Source organism: Haematobia irritans, chromosome 4 (genome assembly GCF_050003625.1).
Source record: "Haematobia irritans isolate KBUSLIRL chromosome 4, ASM5000362v1, whole genome shotgun sequence".
Lineage (NCBI taxonomy): Eukaryota > Metazoa > Arthropoda > Insecta > Diptera > Muscidae > Haematobia > Haematobia irritans.
The window spans coordinates 12,020,588-12,041,930 of NC_134400.1; the positions used below are offsets into that span (position 1 = coordinate 12,020,588).

The following is a 21,343-nucleotide window of genomic DNA, read 5'->3' on the forward strand; positions in this document are numbered from 1 at the left end:
CTCCAAAACCTGAATCATTGGGACAAAATTGAGAAAATTCCGAAATGATTTGAAGTTATTAAATGAAATCCTGGCTATTATATATAATTAGTTGGTATTTTTTGTATTTTTAGGTACCCAGGATTTGCACAGATAAAAATTTTACTCTGTTTTGAGCAGAGCAATATATTTGCAATTTGTGCTTAACTATATAAATTCTTGATCAATTCGTTTAGCTTCTCAGTAAAACTTGATACCGGGGAACTCCAAAACCTGAATCAATGGGACAAAATTAAGAAAAATCCTAGATGATTTGAAGTTATAGATTTCATTCTTGCTATTTTTTAAATAGTTGAAAATTTTATATATTTTTGGGTACTCAGGGTACTCGCACACATAGAAATTACACTTAGTTTTGAGAAGAGGAATATATTTACAATTTATGCTTAACTATGAAGATTCATAATCAATTCGTTTAGCTTGTCAGTAAAACGAGCAAGCCTACAACATTTTGCTGATCCGAAATTAGTTATCTTTTATCTGGGAGAAAATTGAGAATAACTGATTCATTTCATGAGGAAATATTGGAGACAAAATAAATTCCCTGCTTTTTATGAATTATTGAATATTTTTTTATATTATATATATATATATATATATATATATATATATATATATATATATATATATATATATATATATATATATATATATATATATATATATATATATATATATATATATATTTGGTATTCATGGTACGCACACATAGAAATTTTATAATTATTTGAAAAGAGCAATATATCTTCAATTTGTGCTTAACTATGAAAATTCATAATCAATTCGTTTAGCTTGTCAGCAAAACTTTATTTTGTTTGATTGAGAAACTCCAAAACATTTTACTGATCCAAGATTGCTTATGTGTTATCTAGGAGAAATTTGAGAATTAACTGATTAACTTCAAAACTGTTTTAATGATGAGAATATTGGATAAAAATTAAATTCCTTGCATTTTATGAATCATTGGATGGTTTTATAAATAATGTCAATTTTTTTGGTATTCAGGATTCGCACACACATAAATTTTATCAATTTTTGAGAAGAGCAATAAATCTTCAATTTGTGCTTAACTATGAAATTTCATGATCAATTCGTTTAGCTTCTCAGTAAAACGAAGAACCCAACAACATTTTACTGATTCTACATTGTTTATCTGTTATCTGGGAGAAATTTTACAACAACTGTTTAATTTCAACACATTTTTTATGATTCTACTAATCTAAGATATATTTGGTATTCCGGATTCGCACACACAAAAATTTTATACATTTTTGAGAAGGACAATATATTTTCAATTTGTCCTAAACTATGAAAATTCATGATCAATTCGTTTATCCTTTCGGATGGGAGAATTTCGTTTGTCTAAAATTTCGTGCCATGGGAAAGTATTTTTTATATTTTTTTAATTATTGAATGAATCGAAGGATATGAAAGGGCATCATTTTTGGAAACACGCTGTATATTTTAAATGTAGAACTTATCAAAGGTCTTTTAACTTGCTAGTAAATATTTTATCGCTAAATTTCACGATTGCAAAATTGTACAACTCCAGGATATGCGAACAAAATTATGCAAACTATGAAAATCATTTTTTATTTTTATTTTCGAATAGGTGATCAAAATTTTGGAGCTTTCGTAATAGAATGATTTTCAACACCAACACGACAAAAGAATTATTTTTTAAATTTGGAACTTATCAAGAACATGTTTAGCTTGTTAGTGAAAAATGTTATCACTAAATTCCACGATTTCGAAAAGGTGATCAATTTGGAAGCTTGCATAATTGAATGATTTGCAACATCAATATGTTCTATAGCTTAGATTAACAGTCTCAGGTTAACTAGCATAAAAGCAAAATTTGTTACCGGTATATAACAAAAATCTGTATATCCCATATCGCATGGATTCTTATTGAATTTTTGTTTTGAATTTTATTTTTCTAATTAAATTGATTTCGTTGGTATATCAAAGCTTACAGAAGTTGAAATGTATCCGTTTTCAATTTTCTTCCCCAATATAAATTTATAAAAAAAAAAACAAATGAAATATTTTCATTAAAAATACTATAGAAAATTTTGAATTCATAAATATAAAAAATCAAAGTAATATTGAAAAAGAGAAAATATTTTAAAGAAATCAAAATAAAATTATTAATAGATTTGATTTTGAATATTTCCCATTATTATGCATTTGTTTTTTGTTTGTTTTGTCCAAATAAAATCAAATAAATATAAATATGTATCAGTTTTTGTATGTAAAGTAATGTAATGTTTCGAATTTCTCGTATTCTGCTTTGCTTTTCATCTGTCATTTGTCTTTCATTAAATTTTTACCAAGTTTAGAGTCCTTTTCTAAAAGACTAGTTGCTCTTTTGTTGAAACACTTTCCTCTCTATACAAATCAAAGTTAGAAAAAAATTCTTCAAATGTATATATAAATGTGTGGGTGTGTGTAAGTATATATGTGACATTAAAATCTGTCGTAATCATGTGTTATGACATTAAAATTTATCATGAACTTATCTTAACAGAAAAAATATTTTTTTTAAATCATATTTAAGTATGCAAATCTGATGGTGGAGAAAAAGAGGTCAAATACACATTGCGTTTGTTATTTATAAAGAGCTAAGGAAAAATAAGAAATATCTTTGTTCTCTTCGCTCGCTCTTAGTGAGTATGTTTGAATGTATTTTCTATCTCCATTTACTCTCTTATTGCAGTTTCTTTGCTTTAGCCATACTTAAAAGAAAGAGGACTCTTTAATGAGAAAGAGTTTTCAACAAATTAGGTTTACAAAAATATTTGTTTGTTGTCTTCTCGTATTAGTTGTTGTTGTTGTTGTGGTTGTATACTTAAGTTTGTTGTCAGGGTTATTGTGATTGTTATTGTTATTGTTATGAAGGATGTTGCTGATATTATCATAGAGATCCGAATATTGAGTGTATATGAGGATGTATGGGAATTGCATGTGACAATGTGGGTGGTGGTCCCGCTGTTGGCGGTGGGGGTGCTGGTGGCTGAGTATGAGCATGTGACGTATTGACCACATGCCCTTGGCCATGGTGATGGGCTGTAGCTGCTGTTGCAGCGGCTGCGGCGGCCGCAGATGGTGGCAATGCACCCACAGGTGGTAATGTAATGGACAATGTAACCGTTTGCGGTGCCTGTTGACTATGGGCTGCTGCGGCAGCGGCTGCCGCTGCCACTGAACTGGCATGTTGACTCACCGATTGCTGTTGTTGCTGCTGCTGTTGCTGTTGTTGCTGATGTGCTCCATGTGAATTGGCTGAAGTGGTTATACCCCCAGATCCTAAAGCCGCTGCAGTTGTTTGTTGCGGCGTTGCTCCCGATGTGGGGGGATGTCACTGGGCCACCACCACCGAAGTGGGGGCATTCTGTTGCCCTACAACTCCCGGTGGCACCGAATTCGCCACACTAACCGTTACTGCCGGTTGACCATTGGCATGAGCTGCCGTTGGCTGTTGCGCTTGGAACGGATGTTGGAATGGTGGTCCATAGCATTGTGGGAAATACAATTCGTTTTTCACCTGTGAGGCGGGATTTGGTCCACCCATACCTCGCGGTAGGATATTGTTTTTATTGTCACCCGCTGGATTGTTGTTATTCAGAAATTGTTGAGCAGCTGCTGCATTTTTGGTTTCGTTTATCAAATGATTGGCTGCCGCTGCTGCGGCCACTGATGCTGCTGCAGCTGCTGCATGTGAGTTGTTGTTGTTATTATTATTGCTATTATTATTGGCCGTATTATTGGCCTGACGACTTCGTTTGGTAGTGGGATTCATGTGATTATCAATGTGTTTGGTAACCTCATTTTCGGTGGCAAAACGTCTTCGACAATTTGGCATGGGACAACAGAACGGTCGGTCACCCTTCAAAGAAAGCATAATAAAGATTAAATGTATTACTATATATTCCTAACCATACACAGGGAAAATATTAGTCAACTATGTCAAAATTTTATTTCTATAGAAATAAAATTTTGCAAAATTTTTTCCTAGAGAGAATTTTGGCAACATTTTATTTCTATAGAAAATTCAATCAAAATTATATTTCTATAGAAAATTTTTGTAAAATTTTATTTCTATAGAGAATTTTGTCAAAATTTTATTTCTATAAACAATTTTGTAAAACTTTTATTTCTATAGAAAATGTTGTCAAAATTTTAGTTTTATATAAAATTTTGTCACTGTTTTATTTCTATAGAAAATTTTGTCACTGTTATATTTCTATAAAATTTTTTTGCAAAATTTTAATTTCTATAGAAAATTTTTGCAAAATTTTATTACTATAGAAAATGTTTGCAAAAATTTTGCAAAATTGTATTTCAATACAAAATTTTGTCAAAATTTTATATCTATAGAAAAATTTTGCCAAAATTTTATTTCTTTAGAAAATTTTGCACAATTTTATTTCTATAGAAAATTTTGTCAAAATTTTATTTCTATTCTATTTTGTCAAAATTTTATTTCTTTAGAAAAATTTTGCCAAAATTTTATTTCTATAGAAAATTTTGCAAAATTTTATTTCTTTAGAAAATTTTGTCAAAATTTTATTTCTATTCTATTTTGTCAAAATTTTATTTCTATACAAAATTTTGTAAAACTTTTATTTCTATAGAAAATGTTGTCAAAATTTTAGTTTTATAGAAAATTTTGTCACTGTTTTATTTCTATAGAAAATTTTGTCACTGTTATATTTCTATAAAATTTTTTTGTAAAATATTAATTTCTATAGAAAATTTTTCCAAAATTTTATTACTATAGAAAATTTTTGTAAAATTGTATTGCTATACAAAATTTTGTCAAAATTTTATTTCTATAGAAAAATTTTGCCAAAATTTTATTTCTATAGAAAATTTTTGCAAAATTTTATTACTATAGAACATTTTTGCAAAATTTTATTTCTATAGAAAAGTTTGTCAAAATTTTATTTCTATAGAAAATTTATCAAAATTTCATTTCTATAGAAAAATTTATCAAAATTTCATTTCTATAAAAAAATGTAAAAAATTTTATTTTTATAGAAAATTTTGTAAAAATGTTCTTTCTATAGAAAATTTGGTCAAAATTTTATTACTATAGAAAAATTTTGCAAAATTTTATTTCTAAAGAAAACTGTGTGACTGTTATTTCTATAGAAAGTTTTGTTAACATTTTATTTCTATAGAAATTTTGTTAAAATTTTATTTCTATAAAAATTTGGTCAAAATTTTATTTCTACAGAAATTTTAATTTAATGTTATTTCTATAGAAATGTAGTAAAAATTTTATTTCTAAAAAAATTCTCACAATTTTATTTCTATAGAAAATTTTGTCAAAATTTTATTTCTATAGATTGTAAGATTTCTATTTCTATAGAAAGTTTTATCAGATTTCTATTTCTATAGAAAATTTCTTCAAAATTTTGTTTCCATAGAAAAGTTTGTCAATATTTTATTTCTATAGAAAATTTTGTCAGTTTTGTCAAAATTTTCTAAGGGAAATTTTGTCAAAATTTTATTTCGAAAAAGTATTTTGTCAAGATTTTATTTTTAAAAATCATTTTGTCAAAATTTTATTTCTGAGGAAAATTTTTGTCAAAATTTTATTTTATAGAAAATTTTGTCAAAATTTTATTTCTATAGGATATTTGGTCAAAATTTTATTTTTTATAGAAATATTTTGCAAAATTTTATTTCTATAGAAAATTTTCACATTCCTCATCAGCATCCTCTACTTGCAGCAAAACTATCAACCAATTATCAGAATAAATTCAGGCAGTTTATTAAACCCAACTATAAACAACACTTGAACCCTCCGAAAATATTTCTATACAAATTTTGTCAAAATTTTATTTCAATAGAAGATTTTGCCACTTATTTATTTCTAAGGAAAATTTTTGTAAAATTGTATTTGTTACAATTTTTTGGCAAAATTTTTTCTCTATTGAAAATTTTGTCAAAATTTTATTTACAGAGAAAATGGTTGCAAAATTTTATTTCTATAGAAAATTTTTGCAAAATTTTATTTCTATAGAAAATTTTTCAAAATTTTATTTCAATAGAAAATTTTTGCAAAATTTTATTTCTATAAATAATTTTGTCAATATTTTATTTCTATAGAAAATTTTGACAACTTTTTTTTTTCTATAGAAAATTTTGCCAAAATTTTATTCCTATGGAAAATGTATGCAAAATTTGTATTTCTATAGAAAGTTTTGACAATTTCTTCCAAGGATTCTATAACCTTATATTATACCACTACCTGGTGCGTTCTTGTGTGCTGATCCAAAATGGCCTTTTGACGGAAATCCTTGCCACATTGGCCACATTTATAAGGCTTCTCTCCGGTATGGATGCGAACGTGCTGTGAAATAAAGAAAGATCAGAGCTTAGTTATGATAAGAAAACTTTTTTGTAATATTCTCACCTGATTTAAAATGGTCCTCTGACGGAAGAATCGCGGACAATACAAACAACCAAATGGTTTCTCATTCGTATGAATGCGTAAATGTTGCGTTAAATGTGATTGCTGGCGGAAACGTTTACCGCATTCCGGACAAGGATATGGACGCGATTCGATATGTATGCAACCATGCTGCAGCAGTGTGGTCTTCTGTTTGAATTCCTTATCACAAATGGGGCAACGGACATATAGAGGCATATTAGCCGGACGGATACCAATATGTGACAGAACATCCGGTAGAATTTTCTGACCTGAAAATGCAATCCGGTTAATATCAAACGATTTAGCCTCAGGGAAATTAGTACTTGACAGAGCACCACTTACCCTTACCATCCTTAAAGTAAGCAGGATAATGTATTCCGCCATCTTGGCCATTTTGAGAATCCTCATCATTATAGCCATCACCGGCAATACCATTTTTCGTATCAGTCTCATCTCCCGGATAGGGTACATCCTGTGGCCATAGTGTTGGATGTGGTCCATTTTTGAATATCAGATGCGGTGAAACATCTACAGAGGAAAGGTAAAGAGAAAAATCGCATGTTAGCATCTGTTGCTGCTAAAAACATAGAGGGAACATTTATATGTGACTAAGCTACGGGCTACGGGGAATGTGAGGTGAAAAAGAGCCGGCAAAGTGCTTCAGCACTTTCCAGATTTTTTTTGTTGGTATTTTTTTGATAGAATAGTAGGTATTGAGAGACTTACAGTTAATAAAAGAATTTTGAAAAGTTTTGCCAGATGGTTTGCTTAACTAAACACGACTTTCCAACATAATGACCTTAAAGGTGTGCGTTCCGATGTCAATCAAAGAAATTTTGAAAATTGTGAAATTGACTTGAATTGAAACCAAAATTTATGAGGGGGCGAACGAACGAGCATTTATTTTTGCTAAGCCATCCTCTAAAGCCATTATTGGAAAATCAGCCAATTCCTTGATAACAAAGTGCTTCACACTCAAAAATTTTAATTTTTTGGGTTGAGACTATGAGTAGATAAGAGTTTGTAATATTTTTTTTCCAAATTTTAAAGTAGAATTTTGATTGGTAGGCCGAAAGTTTGCCCTAAACTGTAACTCTCGATGAGATCTCAATCTGTTCTAATTTTTTGTTTGGTTTTCTTTTTGGTTTTTTGGAATTTATTCAAGAACTGTCGCTCGCCTTGGTGGGTTCGCACATGTTGATTAAGGATGGCCTTCTGGCGAAAGTGCTTGCCGCACTCGGGACACGCAAAGGGCTTCTCACCCGAATGGATGCGAACATGCTGATTGAGTATCGCCCTCTGGCGAAAGCCTCGATTACAATAGCCGCAGGTGAATGGCTTCTCGTTGGCATGAATGCGTAGATGTTGTGTCAGATGGGACTGTTGACGGAAACGTTTGCCACATTCCGAGCAGGGATAAGGTCTAGCATCCGTGTGTATGCGATCGTGCTGGAGCAGTGTACTTTTTTGCTTGAAATCTTTGCCACATGTCAGACACTTGAAAAGCCTTAAATCGCTGTGAGGCTTGGGAGGTTTGTGACTGCCAGAGGAGTTATTATTGCCACCTGAAGAAGGATGTCGACCGCCTGATCCATTGGGCGTTGTGGAATTGTGACCTGGACCATTCTGTTGATTGCTACCATTTGCCGATCCATTTTGACCCGGTAACAGTTCGGGCAATGCATATCCCTCCAGACCATTGGTGGGACCATTGGCTGATCCTTGATCCATGGAACCATTTAAACCAGGCAACACTGGTTTATTGAGATAATGTAAAGGTGGGAAACCAGGCGGAGCCATCAGACCTGCCTGGGCAGCGGGATGTCGTGGGGCATAATAGCTGGAGAGTTCACCATTTTGTGAACCAGGAAATCCTGTTGCATGATCATTTGCCTGACCATTCTGTTGTACATGCTGTGGATTATTCCCCGCCGGATTATTGTCTGACGGAGGGGCTGTATTGGCATTCTGTTGTTGCTGCTGCTGTTGCTGCTGCTGATGTTGTTGCTGGGGATCATTAGAGCTTTGGTTTGGATTTGATTGTGGATTTGCATTTGGTTGTTGACTTTGAAGTCCATTAACCTAGTATGGAGTGGATGGAAAGCAAGAAAATTAAGATTAGCTAATAGTGATAAAGAAAAGAAATATAAAAGATATGGAAAGGTTTGTCCGTATGGACAAATATAATCCAGGAAATCATAAATGTTTGTCTTAGCTATTCTAACAAATTTTCTATAGAAATAATATTTAAACAAAATTGTCTACACAAATAAAATTTTGACAAAACTTTCCATACAAATAAAATTTTGAGAAAATTATCTAGAGAAATAAAATTTTGACAAACTTTTCTATAGAAATTAAAATTTTGACAATATTTTGTATAGAAATATAATTTTGACAAAATTCTCTATAGAAATAAAATTTTGACAAAATGTTTCTACAATTTTGACACAATTTTCTATAGAAATAAAATTTTGACAAAATTTTCCATAGAAAAAAATTTTGGCAAAATTTTGACAAAATTTTCTATAAAAAAAATTTGGCAAAATTTTTTATTGCATTACAACTTTGAGAAAATTTTCTAGAGAACTAAAATTTTCTATAGAAATATAATTTATAAATAAACTAGCAAGAAACAAATCTATAGAAATAAAATTTTGACAACATTTTTTTATAGAAATAATATAATATTAAAAATTTCCAAAAATTTTCTGTAATTTGCCAAAATTTTCTATAGAAAAAAATGTTGGCAACATTTTTTATTGCATTAAAACTTTGAGAAAATTTTCTAGAGAACTAAAATTTTCTTTAGAAATATAATTTAGAAATAAACTAATAAGAACAACTTCTACAGAAATAAAATTTTGACAAAATTTTTCATAGAAATAAAATTTTGACAAAATATTTTATAAAAATAAAATTTTCCAAAAATTTTCTGTAGAAATACAACTTTGTATAGAAATAAAATTTTGACAATATTTCTATGGAAATAAGGTTTTAGGAAAATTTTCTAAAGAAATAATTGTTTAGAAAATTTCTGTAGAAATAAAATTTTGTGATATTTTTCTATAGAACAAAAAATTTTGAGAAAATCTTATATAGAACCAAAAATTTTGAGAAAATTTTCTATAGAACTAAAACTTTGACAACATTTCCTATAAAAATAAAATGTTGAGAAAATATTCTATAGAAATAAAATTTTATCAATATTTTCTATAAAAATAAAATTTTGACAAAATTTTCTAAAGAAATAAAATTTTGACGAACTTTTCTATAGAAGTAAAATTTTGATAAAATTTTCCATAGAAATAAAATTTTGACAAAAATTTAATATAGAAATAAAATGTTGGAAAATTTTCTACAGCAATAAAATTTTGACCAAATTTTCTGTAGAAATAAAATTTTGACAAAACTTTCCATAGAAATAAAATTTTGTCAAAATTTTCTATAGAAGTAAAATGTTGAGAAAGTTTTCTAAAGAAATAAAATTGTCAGAAAATTTTCTATAGAAATAAAATTTTCAGAAAATTTTCTATAGAAATAAAGTTTTCTGAAAAATTTTATATAGAAATAAAATTTTCAGAAAATTTTATATAGAAGTAAAATTTTCTATACCAATCAAATGTTGACAAAATATTCTATAGAAATAATATTTTAACAAAATGTTCTTCTAGAAATAAATTTTTGAGAACATTTTATATAAAAAACAAAACTTTTGACAAAATTTCCATAGAACAAAAAATTTAGGAAAATTTTCTACAGAAATGAAATTTTAAAAGAGTTTCTATAGAAATAAAGTTTTGACATAATTTTCTGTTGCAATAAAATTTTGATAAAATTTCCTATAGAAATAAATTTTTGAGAAATTTTTCTATAACAATAAAATGTAGAGAAAATTTTCTATAGATATAAAATTTTTGAGAAAATTCTTATTAACCACAAAACTTCAAAATAAGATTTTTTAAATTTGATAGATTTGTTTTAAAATTTTCTTCAAATTATGGTAGATTATTTTTTGCAGTAGTATCAACCGTATCCCCTATCCGGGAATATTGCTGTTGGCAATCGATTTACTGGGGAATTTTGTTTTTACTCATTTGCAAATTTTCTTCTCTTTCTCTCTCTCACTTACCTGATTCATATTGACATCATCATCATTTGCTCCATTTGTACGCTGCTGCTGTTGCGGCGGATAGGGGCTGGTAGATGGCGAACCCTGTTGCCTTACACCCCCCGCCGCACCACCACCACCGTCGCCACCATTTTCACGACCATGATGATCACCATTGGGTGAGTGGGATGTAGGTCCATTTGATGCAGCCGCTTGACCATTTGCCGTAATGGCATTCTGTTGTTGTGCGCTTAAATGCTGTTGCTGTATACCGGGATACATTTCAGTGCCCCATTGTGTTGGTGTTCCGCCTATGGCGGCAGCATTACGTTCAGCTTCCTGTGAATCCTTATAAAGAACATAGGGCTGACCCGTATCTTGGGTAATGCAATACATAATTTGTCGCGGCACTTTAAGGCCAGCCGCTATGCAGGCCGCAAACGAGGCAGAGAAATTTATGGCCATTGTATTTGCAAAGGTAAAGTGTTTACAGTGCCTTAATGGCTAGCTATGTTTTGTTGCTGTTTTGGTTTATGTCGTAGCTATATGATGGAGACAGTGTTCAGTGTGTGAACACTTTGTGTAAATAAGCTAAGACTTTTTCTTGTGCTCACTTTGCGCTTTCTCTCTCTCTCTCTCGCTCTCTCTAAAACTCTCCCCCAAAGGGAGAGATTTAGTGATAACTGGTAATATTCATAATGTTGATGGTAATAAATCTAGCTCTGTGAATAACCCTCTCTTTCTCTCTCGCTCTCTTTTCTTCGCTAGATTCGCTCTATTTTCTTGCTGTTTGGTTTTCTATAGATGTAGAAAATATTTGTGGGTTTTCCTCTTCTCTTTTTAAGGGGTTTGAATGTTGTTGTTGCTCTTTTAATAAATTTACTTGGGTTTTAGTGGTTTTATTATTTCCTTTCTTCTTAGGTTTTAATATTATTTTTCGTTTTATTAGTTGTTTTTTGTTTTTGGTTAAAGAAAATTATGTCAAAAAATTTCTGTTTTTTCCAAAAAGGGATTTTGTTTTTTATTTAAAACTCCTCTTCTTATGCCAAGTGTTTGGGTGTGTATAGGTTCAATTCTCTCAATTAATCAATCAATTGCTGTAATATTTGTTGTTCCTTTGAGATAAGCTGAAATTAAGAAGAAAGATAAAAACGTATATGAGTTTCAATTTTTTTATGCCATTTAAAATCACTAAAATTTATTAATTTTTATTGTAACTTAATAATGTATAAATAAATAAATCACTAAAATTATTTGAATTCTACTTTTAGATTTTCTACATCCTTTTCCATTTTTTTTGTACTTTCTCACATTTATTTCTATACAATGATTTCATTAAAATTTCTGAACTCTTCAAGGTTATTACTAGGTAAAATGGTAAAAATCCATTTTAGTATGCAAAATGCATTCAACGAATAAAATAATAGCATAGCAAGATAATAACAACAAAAAGTCCAGAACTTCATGGACGGCTTAAAGAAGCTATTTAGAAAATTAACCCTCAGTGGCTTCATTTGTGTGGCAGAAAATAAAATAACTATTCAGCACGCAGAGAAGAAATATGATCATCTCAAACATGCTTTTTTGGACGGGGATTTTAGATTCAATTAATTTCGTAATATAACTAAAAACAAAATGGACATGGGCGATGGACATTTCCACTTGGACCATTTGAGAAAGTCTGGTAAGGATTAAAATTAGCCAAATTGCTAAACATGACATGCTGTTCTTGTATTCACTTTAAAAATATTTTTTTACAAGGATATTAAGTATAAGAAAAATTTGAGGAATTTCCCATTTTAGGGCATTCAGTGAGGCAACATAATTTTATGTTCAGCCGAATATGTTCCGCTTAAGTAACCGAATTTCATTTAACAATTAAATCAAATCTCTCATTCATTATTGTAAGCTTAATGATGATAGCAGATGCAAGATGACATCATAGAGAATCAACAATAAAAATCTGTCCGACCACTTAATACAATATTGAAAACAAAAAAAATTCAAATTCAAATAAAAACGAAAGCACTTGGCAAATGAAATTGCCAAAATCTTCAAGATAAAGACAAAAGGCAATAAGTAACAAAGCCAATCAGTTGGAACAAGTCGAAATTAATTTATCCTATTTTCTACAGAAATAAAATTTTGCAAAAAAATTCAAAAGAAATAAAATTTTGACACAATTTTCTATAGAAATAAAATTTTGACAAAAATTTTCTATAGAAATAAAATTTTCCAAAAATTTTCTATAGAAATAAAATTTTCCAAAAATTTTCTATAGAAATAAAATTTTGCAAAAATTTTCTATAGAATCAACATTTTGACAAGGTTAGGATAGGTTAGGTTGAAAAGAGGAGTCGGATTACTCCGTCTCATGTCATATGACATACACCTAAGCCAGAAATCGGCTTGTTGTGCGATCTAGTTTATAATTATAACCCCATGCTTATTTTAAGAGTTCTGTGCTTTCGACGAATTCCTTAATTTGTTTCCATTTTACTCCCTTCAATCGGTTTAAATTTGGAATGTTTTCGACTCCCAAATGTTGGGATCTGTATCTTCTAAATGCCGGGCAGTGACACAGATAATGTTCAAGTGTCTCTTCGTCCTCTCCACATGCCCTGCATAAACTATCAACATTTTGACAAACTTTTCTTTAGAAATACAATTTTGACAAAAAGTTTCTATAGAAACAAACACTTGCAAAAATTTTCTATAAAAATAAAATTTTGCAAAATTTTTCTAAAGAAATAAAATTTTGACAAAATTTTCTATAGAAATAACATTTTGACAAAAATTTTCTATAGAAATAAAATTTTCCAAAAATTTCAATAGAAATAAAATTATTGAAAAATTTTCTATAGAAACAAAATTTTGCAAAAATTTTCTATAGAAAAAAAATTTTAACAAAATTTTCTTTAGAAATACAATTTTGACTAGGTTAGGTTAGGTCGCAGCCCGATGTATCAGGCTCACTTAGACTATTCAGTCCATTGCGATACCACATTGGTGAACTTCTCTCTTATCACTGAGTGCTGCCCGATTCCATGTTAGGTCGCAGCCCAATGTATCAGGCTCACTTAGACTATTCAGTCCATTGCGATACCACATAGCCAATTGCGATACCACAAAGCCAATCAGTTGGAACAAGTCGAAATTAATGTATCCTATTTTCTATAGAAATAAAATTTTTCAAAAAATTTCTATAGAAACAAACATTTGCAAAACTTTTCTATAAAAATAAAATTTTAAAAAATTTTTCTAAAGAAATAAAATTTTGAAAAAATTTTCTATAGTAATAGAATTTTTAAAAAATTTTCTATTGAGTGCTGCCCGATTCCATGTTAAGCTCAATGACAAGGGACCTCCTTTTTATAGCCGAGTCCGAACGGCGTTCCACATTGCAGTGAAACCACTTAGAGAAGCTTTAAAATCCTCAGAAATGTCACCAGCATTACTGAGGTGGGATAATCCACCGATGAACAACTTTTTGGTGTTCGGTCGAAGCAGGAATCGAACCCACGACCTTGTGTATGCAAGGTGGGCATGCTAACCATTGTACCATGGTGGCTCCCTATTTTGACTAAATTTTCTATAGAAATAAAATTTTGGAAAATTTTTCCATAGAAATAAAATTTTGCAAAAATGTTCTAAAGAAATAAAATTTTGCAAAAATTTTCTAAAGAAATAAAATTTTGACAAAATTTTCTATAGAAATAAAATTATCCAAAAATTTTCTATAGAAATAGAATTGTCCACAAATTTTCTATAGAAATAAAATTATCCAAAAATTTTCTATAGAGACAAAACTTTGCAAAAATTTTCTATAGAAGTAAAATTTTGACAAAATATTCTTTAGAAATATAATTTTGATAAAAAGTTTCTATAGAAACAAAATTTTGCAAAAATTTTCTATAGAAATAAAATTCCGACAAAATTTTCTATAGAAATAATATTTTGACTAAATTTTCTATAGAAATAAAATTTTGACTAAATTTTCTATAGAAATAAAATTTTGGAAAATTTTGCCATAGAAATAAAATTTTGCAACAATTTTCTACAGAAATAAAATTTTAACAGAATTTGCTATAGAAATAAAATTTTGACAAAATTTTGTATAGAAATAAAATTTTGACAGAATTATAAAAAATAAGATTTTGTCAATATTTTCTATACAAATAAAATGTTGAGAAAATTTTCATAGTAAGAAAATTTTGAAGCATTTGGAAGCATGTGATTGAAAGCTAGCTTAAGGTCTTGTGTGTATATGTTACATATCGTATTGTATAATTTGTATGCTACAATCTATAATGTAGGATGCATAACCACATCACGGAAAATCTTATATACAATGCAAAATGGAACGAAGCAAAAAATGGGACATAACAAACCTTGATTCCGCATTACCAATAAAAAAATATTAAAAATATAATCCACACTATCATATCGCTAAGCATGTGTTATTGAAGGTGTAGAAGAAAAGAGACTTCCCCAGCTTGGTTAAAAATCTCATAAGTACACTAAAAAAATATAAATATTGTTTAAATGCGAAGTTAACTCTTTGTGGATACAAGAAAGAGCCACTGGCTAATAGCTGATCATCATCTGAGACAGAAATCGAATTGGAGTTCATATTTAAATTTCCTGTAACTATTTATAGGGATTTTTACCTTTCAACATTGCTCTAAGATCCATAGGTTGCCACAGTTGGTAGAATTCTACCAAAATTTATAGATTTTTTCTGTTTGGTAGATTGATCAAATTCTTTATGTTTTGGTAGATTTTGCAAAATAAACCTCTAAAAGTGAGACTTAATTCTAATTTTCTATAGAAATAAAATTTTGCAAAAATTTTCTATAGAAATACAATTTTGCAAAAATTTTTTATAGAAATAAAATTTTGTAAAAATTTTCTATAAAAGTAAAATTTTGACAAAATTTTCTACAGAAATAAAGTTTTGACAAAATTTTCTTTAGACATAGATTTTTGATAAAATTTTCTACACAAATAGTTTTTTGAAAAAATTTTCTATAAAAATAAAATTTTGAGAAAATGTTCTATTGAAATTAAATTTTCAGAAAATGTTCCATAGAAATAAAATTTTCTATACAAATAAAATTCTGACAAAATTTTCTATAAGAATAAAATGTTGCTAAAAATTCTAATAGACATAAAATTTTAGAAAATTTCCTATAGAAATAAAATTTTGACAAAATTTTTTAGAGATATAAAAATTTGACAAAATCTTCTAAGAAATAAAATTTTGACAAAAATATTTTATTTGACAAAATTTTCTATAGAAATAAAATTTTGACAAAATTTTCTATAAAAATTAAGTTTTGACAAAATTTTCTACAGATATAACATTTTGACAAAATTTTCTATAGAAATAAAATTTTTAAAAAATTTTCTATAAAAAAAAATGTTGACAAAATTTCCTATATAAATAAAATTTTGACAAAATTTCCTAGAGAAATATAATTTTCGTATATAAATAAAATTTTGAGAACATTTTCTATAGAAATAAACTTTCGCAAAAATTTTGTATGCAAATAAAATTTTGCAAAATTTTCCTATAGAAATAAAATTGTGCAAAATATTTCTATATAAATAATATTGTGCATAATGTTCAATCTCATACCCTTGGCTTATCATTTAAATTTATCCTATCATTATTATTTTATAAAACATTTTAAAATCCATACTTTTTTCACTGTATCCTACCTAGTGGACCCCGGCAGATAGGAGTTAAGAATTTCTTATTCATATTCCAGTTAAGACATGTCTTGTGGCATGATGGCACTCCTTAAAATACAAAATTCAAAATTAGCTCTACACAAAAATGCCACAGAGTTGAGTTGAGCAATTGAAGGAGAGGTTCAGAAGGGTAACAGGGACCGAATAACAGATGATCATGACTTTGTTTCGCTTCAGTCGTGGCATTGGAAACGGGTGGAATTAATTGTTGGCATTGTGGCCAATCTTGGTGCTACGATATGGATGTCGATTTCTATACTGCTGTTGTTGTTGCTTTTGTTTCTTATGGCTTTTTTCGTTTTTTTTTTGGTGTTTTTTTTTGCAAATGAATCTCTGCAATCGATTTGATATACTCTGCTGTTATTGAAGGTGATCTTATCCCCCTCATGAATATAAAGTGAATATAAATTGAGGAGAATGTTCTTAATGTGAAGTATTTTGTGGCCGGAGGAATATTAAACGAATGACTGACTGCTATTTCAAGTGATTTGCTATGGTGGTTAACCCTCATAGGGTTTGATTTGGTCAGTGGGATAGAGACATTAAAATCTCGCGAAGGCTATACGTGGAGAATTTCTTCTGCTTGTTGGCAGAAAATATTAAGAGAAGTTATTTTAGAATTTTTTGAGACTTAAATAAAAATGTATCAGGAGTTTGTGGTAAATTTATTGACATTTCAAGGGGAATCGAAAGCTCAATTAAAATCTAAATTGGATTTGAAAAAATAAAAAAAAAACTCATTGGGATCAATAAAATTTAATTATTTTAGAAAATAATTGATAATTATAATAATTAATAATTATAATTATAAAAAAAAAAATCGATGAAATTAATTTTTAATAACAATAATTGCACAGAATAGATGTTTTAAATTAATTTTAAAATTAATTGATTCAATTTATTTTTATTTGGATTTAGTCCCGAAATTAATCATATTTTATTTTAATTTATTAAATTTCGATAAAATTTTATCAGACATTTGTGATAGTTTTATTGACGTTTCAACGAGAATCGCATGTTCCATAAAATTCTAATTGGATTTAAATAAATATATACAAAAAAAAACCATTCAGATCAATGAAAAAAATATTCAATTAAAAAATTAATTGATTACATAAATTTTTTAATACAAAAATAAATCAATTTACCAAATTAATTGATCCAATTATTTTTTGGGTAATTTGTCGGCAATAATATAAGAAATTTGTGATACTTTTATTGACATTTCAAGGCGAATCGAATGTTCAATAAAATAGTAATTAGATTTGAATAAATATATAAAAAAATGATTTGGAAGTATTTATTAAAAAAAGTATTATTAAAAAAAAATATATTAAATTTGAACAAAACAAAAATCAATTGCATAGACTTAATATTTTTATATATTTATAATTATATTTTTTTTTTAAATAATTGATTAAATAACTTTTTTAATAAAAATAAAAATCAATTGCACAGATTTATTTTTTTATTTTATTAATATTTTGAATAGAAATAAAATTTTGACAACATTTATATATAGTAATAAAACTTTGAGAATATTTTCTATGGAATAAAATTTAGAGAGAATTTTTATGGACATTAAACTTTGACAAAAATTTCTATAAAAATAAAATTTAGACCCCAATTTCTATAGATATAAAATTTTTAAAAAATTTTCTATATTTTTTTATTTCTATGGAAAACTTTGCCAAATTTTATTTCTATGGAAAACTTTGTCAAAATTTTATTTCTATAGAAATTATGGTCTAAATTTTATTTTTATAGAAAATTTTGTCAAAATTGCATTACTATAAAAAATTTTTGCAAAATTTTATTTCTTTAGAAAATGTTGTCAAAATTTTATTTCTATAGAAAATTTTGTCAAAATCCAATTGAGATTTTTTTGCACAATATAAAAGTCTCACTTGGTTCAATAAAAATTAATTTGTTCAATTAATTTTTTAATCAAAACAAAATAAATTGCACAGAAAATTTAATTAATTTGGATATAAAGACCAAAATAATTAATCCAATTATATTTTAGTTTATTCCATTTTTTTAATAGAAATGATTTTGTTCCGTCAATTTAGTTTTTCTAACTTGCCGATTTATACGTAAAGATCTTTCCAATTACAAAATATTTCGTTTTGTATTTCGTCGATTTTTTGGGCAAAAAAACGAAATTTAAAATATCCGCAAACAGCTGACTAGGATTACCTTTTACAGTTGATGTGAAACTGTTTGGTGGATTCGTTTTTCTTCTAAGCGAAAAGTTTCTTATTCAAAATTACGTATCTGCCAAATCTCAATCTAATCTCAATGTAATTTAATATGAAACACGTTTTTAATTGGCCTTGGATTTTTCTAAGCCAATGAAATGTTGTCGGCACCTCGAATGGTCATAGAAATCCGTCGGCACCTTTTATGAGCGAAAATGATAGGTATGTTTAACGAACTAGCATCATTGCTTTGAAGATTCTTGGTGATTGTTGTCGTTCACACTATGATGTACCAGTGTTGCCATTAACACTAAACTAACATCAACTAAAACTCCACCCACTTTTACCGTGTGGCAGGTATACAAATCAAAGTTTGCACTCACGTGTAACCTAAACAAGGTAGTGGATTGAGAGACATAGCTAAGACAACAAGTAGAGATGTCAATCACATTTTTTTTTATTTTTATAGAAAATTTTGTACAATTTCATTTTTATATACAATTTTGTAAAAATTTTATTTTTATAGAAAATTTTGCCAAATTTTTATTTCTATAGAAAATTTTGGTCAAAATTTTATTTCTATAGAAAATTTTGTCAAAATTTTATTTCTATAGAAGATTTAGTCAAAATTTTATTTCTATAGAAAATCTTGTCAAAATTTTATTACTATAGAAAATTTCGTCAAAATTTTATTTCTATAGAAAATGTTGTCATAATTTTATTCCTATAGAAAATTTTCTCAAATTTTATTTCTATAGAAAATTTTCTCAAAATTTTATTTCTATAGAAATTTTTGTCAGAATTTTATTTCTATAGAAAATTTTGTCAAAATTTTATTTCTATAGAAATTTTGATCAAAATTTTATTTCTATAGAAAATCTTGTCAAAATTTTATTCCTATAGAAAATTTTCTCAAAATTTTGTTTCTATAGAAATTTTTGTCATACTCTTATTTCTATAGAAAATTTTGTCAAAATTTTATTTCTATAGAAATTTTTGTCATACTCTTATTTCTATAGAAAATTTTGTCAAAATTTTATTTCTATAGAAATTTTGATCAAAATTTTATTTCTATAGAAATTTTGATCAAAATTTTATTTCTATAGAAAATCTTGTCAAAATTTTATTACTATAGAAAATTTCGTCAAAATTTTATTTCTATAGAAAATTTTGTCATAATTTTATTCCTATAGAAAATTTTGTCAAAATTTTATTTCTATAGAAAATTTTCTCAAAATTTTATTTCTATAGAAGATTTTGAGAAGATTTTATTTCTATGGAAAATTTTGTCAATATTTTAGTTCTAACGAAAATTTGGACATAATTTCATTTCTAGAGAATATTTTTTAAAAAGTTTATTTCTATAGAAACTTTTCCAAAAATTTATTTCTGTGGAAATTTTGTCAAAATTTAATTTCCATAGAACATTCTGTCAACTTTTCATGTTCATAGAAAATTTTGTCAACATGTTATTTTTATAGAAAATTTTGTCTAAATTTTATTTCTATAGCAAATTTTGTCAATATTTTATTTCTCTTGGAAATTTAGTTAATATTTTATTTCTATAGAAAATTTTGTCAAAATTTTATTTCTATAAAAAATTTTCTCAAAATTTTATTTCTATAAAAAATTTTCTCAAAATTTTATTTCTATAGAAAATTTTTTATTTCTCTTGGAAATTTAGTTAAAATTTTATTTCTATAGAAAATTTTGTCAAAATTTTATTTTATGTTTTTGTTTTGTTTTTGTTATGTTGAGATGTTAATTATTTATGTTGTTAATGTATTTAATATAAAAAAAGTTTGTTATCAATAGTTTATACTATTAATTTAATTTATTATAATATACTTATTATAGATACATATTTCCTGAAGAAGCAATTCAAAGAAATTGCGAAATATTGAAAGAAAATAATACATAAATATATACCGATCTCAAGCTCGAAAAAACAGAAGACTTTTATTTCAAAATTTTATTCCTATACAAAATTTTGTCAAAATTTTATTCCTATAGAAAATTTTGTCAAAATTTTATTTCTATAGAAGATTTTGAGAAAATTTTATTTCTATGGAAAATTTTGTCAATATTTTAGTTCTAACGAAAATTTGGACATAGTTTCATTTCTAGAGAATATTTTTTAAAAAGTTTATTTCTATAGAAACTTTTCCAAAAATTTATTTCTGTAGAAATTTTGTCAAAATAAAATTTCCATAGAACATTCTGTCAACTTTTCATTTTCATAGAAAATTTTGTCAACATGTTATTTTTATTGAAAATTTTGTCAAAATTTTATTTCTATAGAAAATTTTGTCAATATTTTGTTTCTCTTGGAAATTTAGTTAAAATTTTATTTCTATAGAAAATTTTGTCAACATTTTATTTCTATAAAAAAATTTTCTCAAAATTTTATTTCTATAAAAAATTTTCTCAAAATTTTATTTCTATAAAAAATTTTCTCAAAATTTTATTTCTATAGAAAATTTTGAGAAAATTTTATTTCTATGGAAAATTTTGTCAATATTTTAGTTCTAACGAAAATTTGGACATAATTTCATTTCTAGAGAATATTTTTTAAAAAGTTTATTTCTATAGAAGCTTTTCCAAAAATTTATTTCTGTAGAAATTTTGTAAAAATTTTATTTCGATAGAACATTCTGCCAACATTTAATTTTCATAGAAAATCTTGTCAACATGTTATTTTTGTAGAAAATTTTGTCAATATTTTTTTTCTCTTGGAAATTTCGTTAAAATTTTATTTCTATAGAAAATTTTGTCAAAAATTTATTTCTA

General features: G+C 27.0%; 1 protein-coding gene across 4 annotated transcripts in view; it reads right to left on the bottom strand.

The window, feature by feature from the left end:
* Positions 1-724: 724 nt before the first annotated feature.
* jim (zinc finger protein jim) overlaps positions 725-21,343 on the bottom strand; it is an 89,408-nt gene continuing 68,789 nt past the window's right edge. Inside the window, exons 4-9 of one of the 4 annotated variants that reach the window (XM_075308338.1) lie at positions 10,617-11,722; positions 7,747-8,566; positions 6,827-7,012; positions 6,467-6,753; positions 6,302-6,403; positions 725-3,928 (exon numbers count right to left, since the gene is read on the bottom strand). In XM_075308338.1, coding sequence (XP_075164453.1) covers positions 3,401-3,928; positions 6,302-6,403; positions 6,467-6,753; positions 6,827-7,012; positions 7,747-8,566; positions 10,617-11,060 — 2,367 coding nt within the window. In that variant the 5' untranslated portion in view covers positions 11,061-11,722 and the 3' untranslated portion in view covers positions 725-3,400. Of the gene's footprint in view, positions 3,929-6,298; positions 6,404-6,466; positions 6,754-6,826; positions 7,013-7,662; positions 8,567-10,616; positions 11,723-21,343 lie in introns of all 4 variants that reach the window. The other 3 variants (XM_075308337.1, XM_075308336.1, XM_075308335.1) reach the window with 3 other exon arrangements.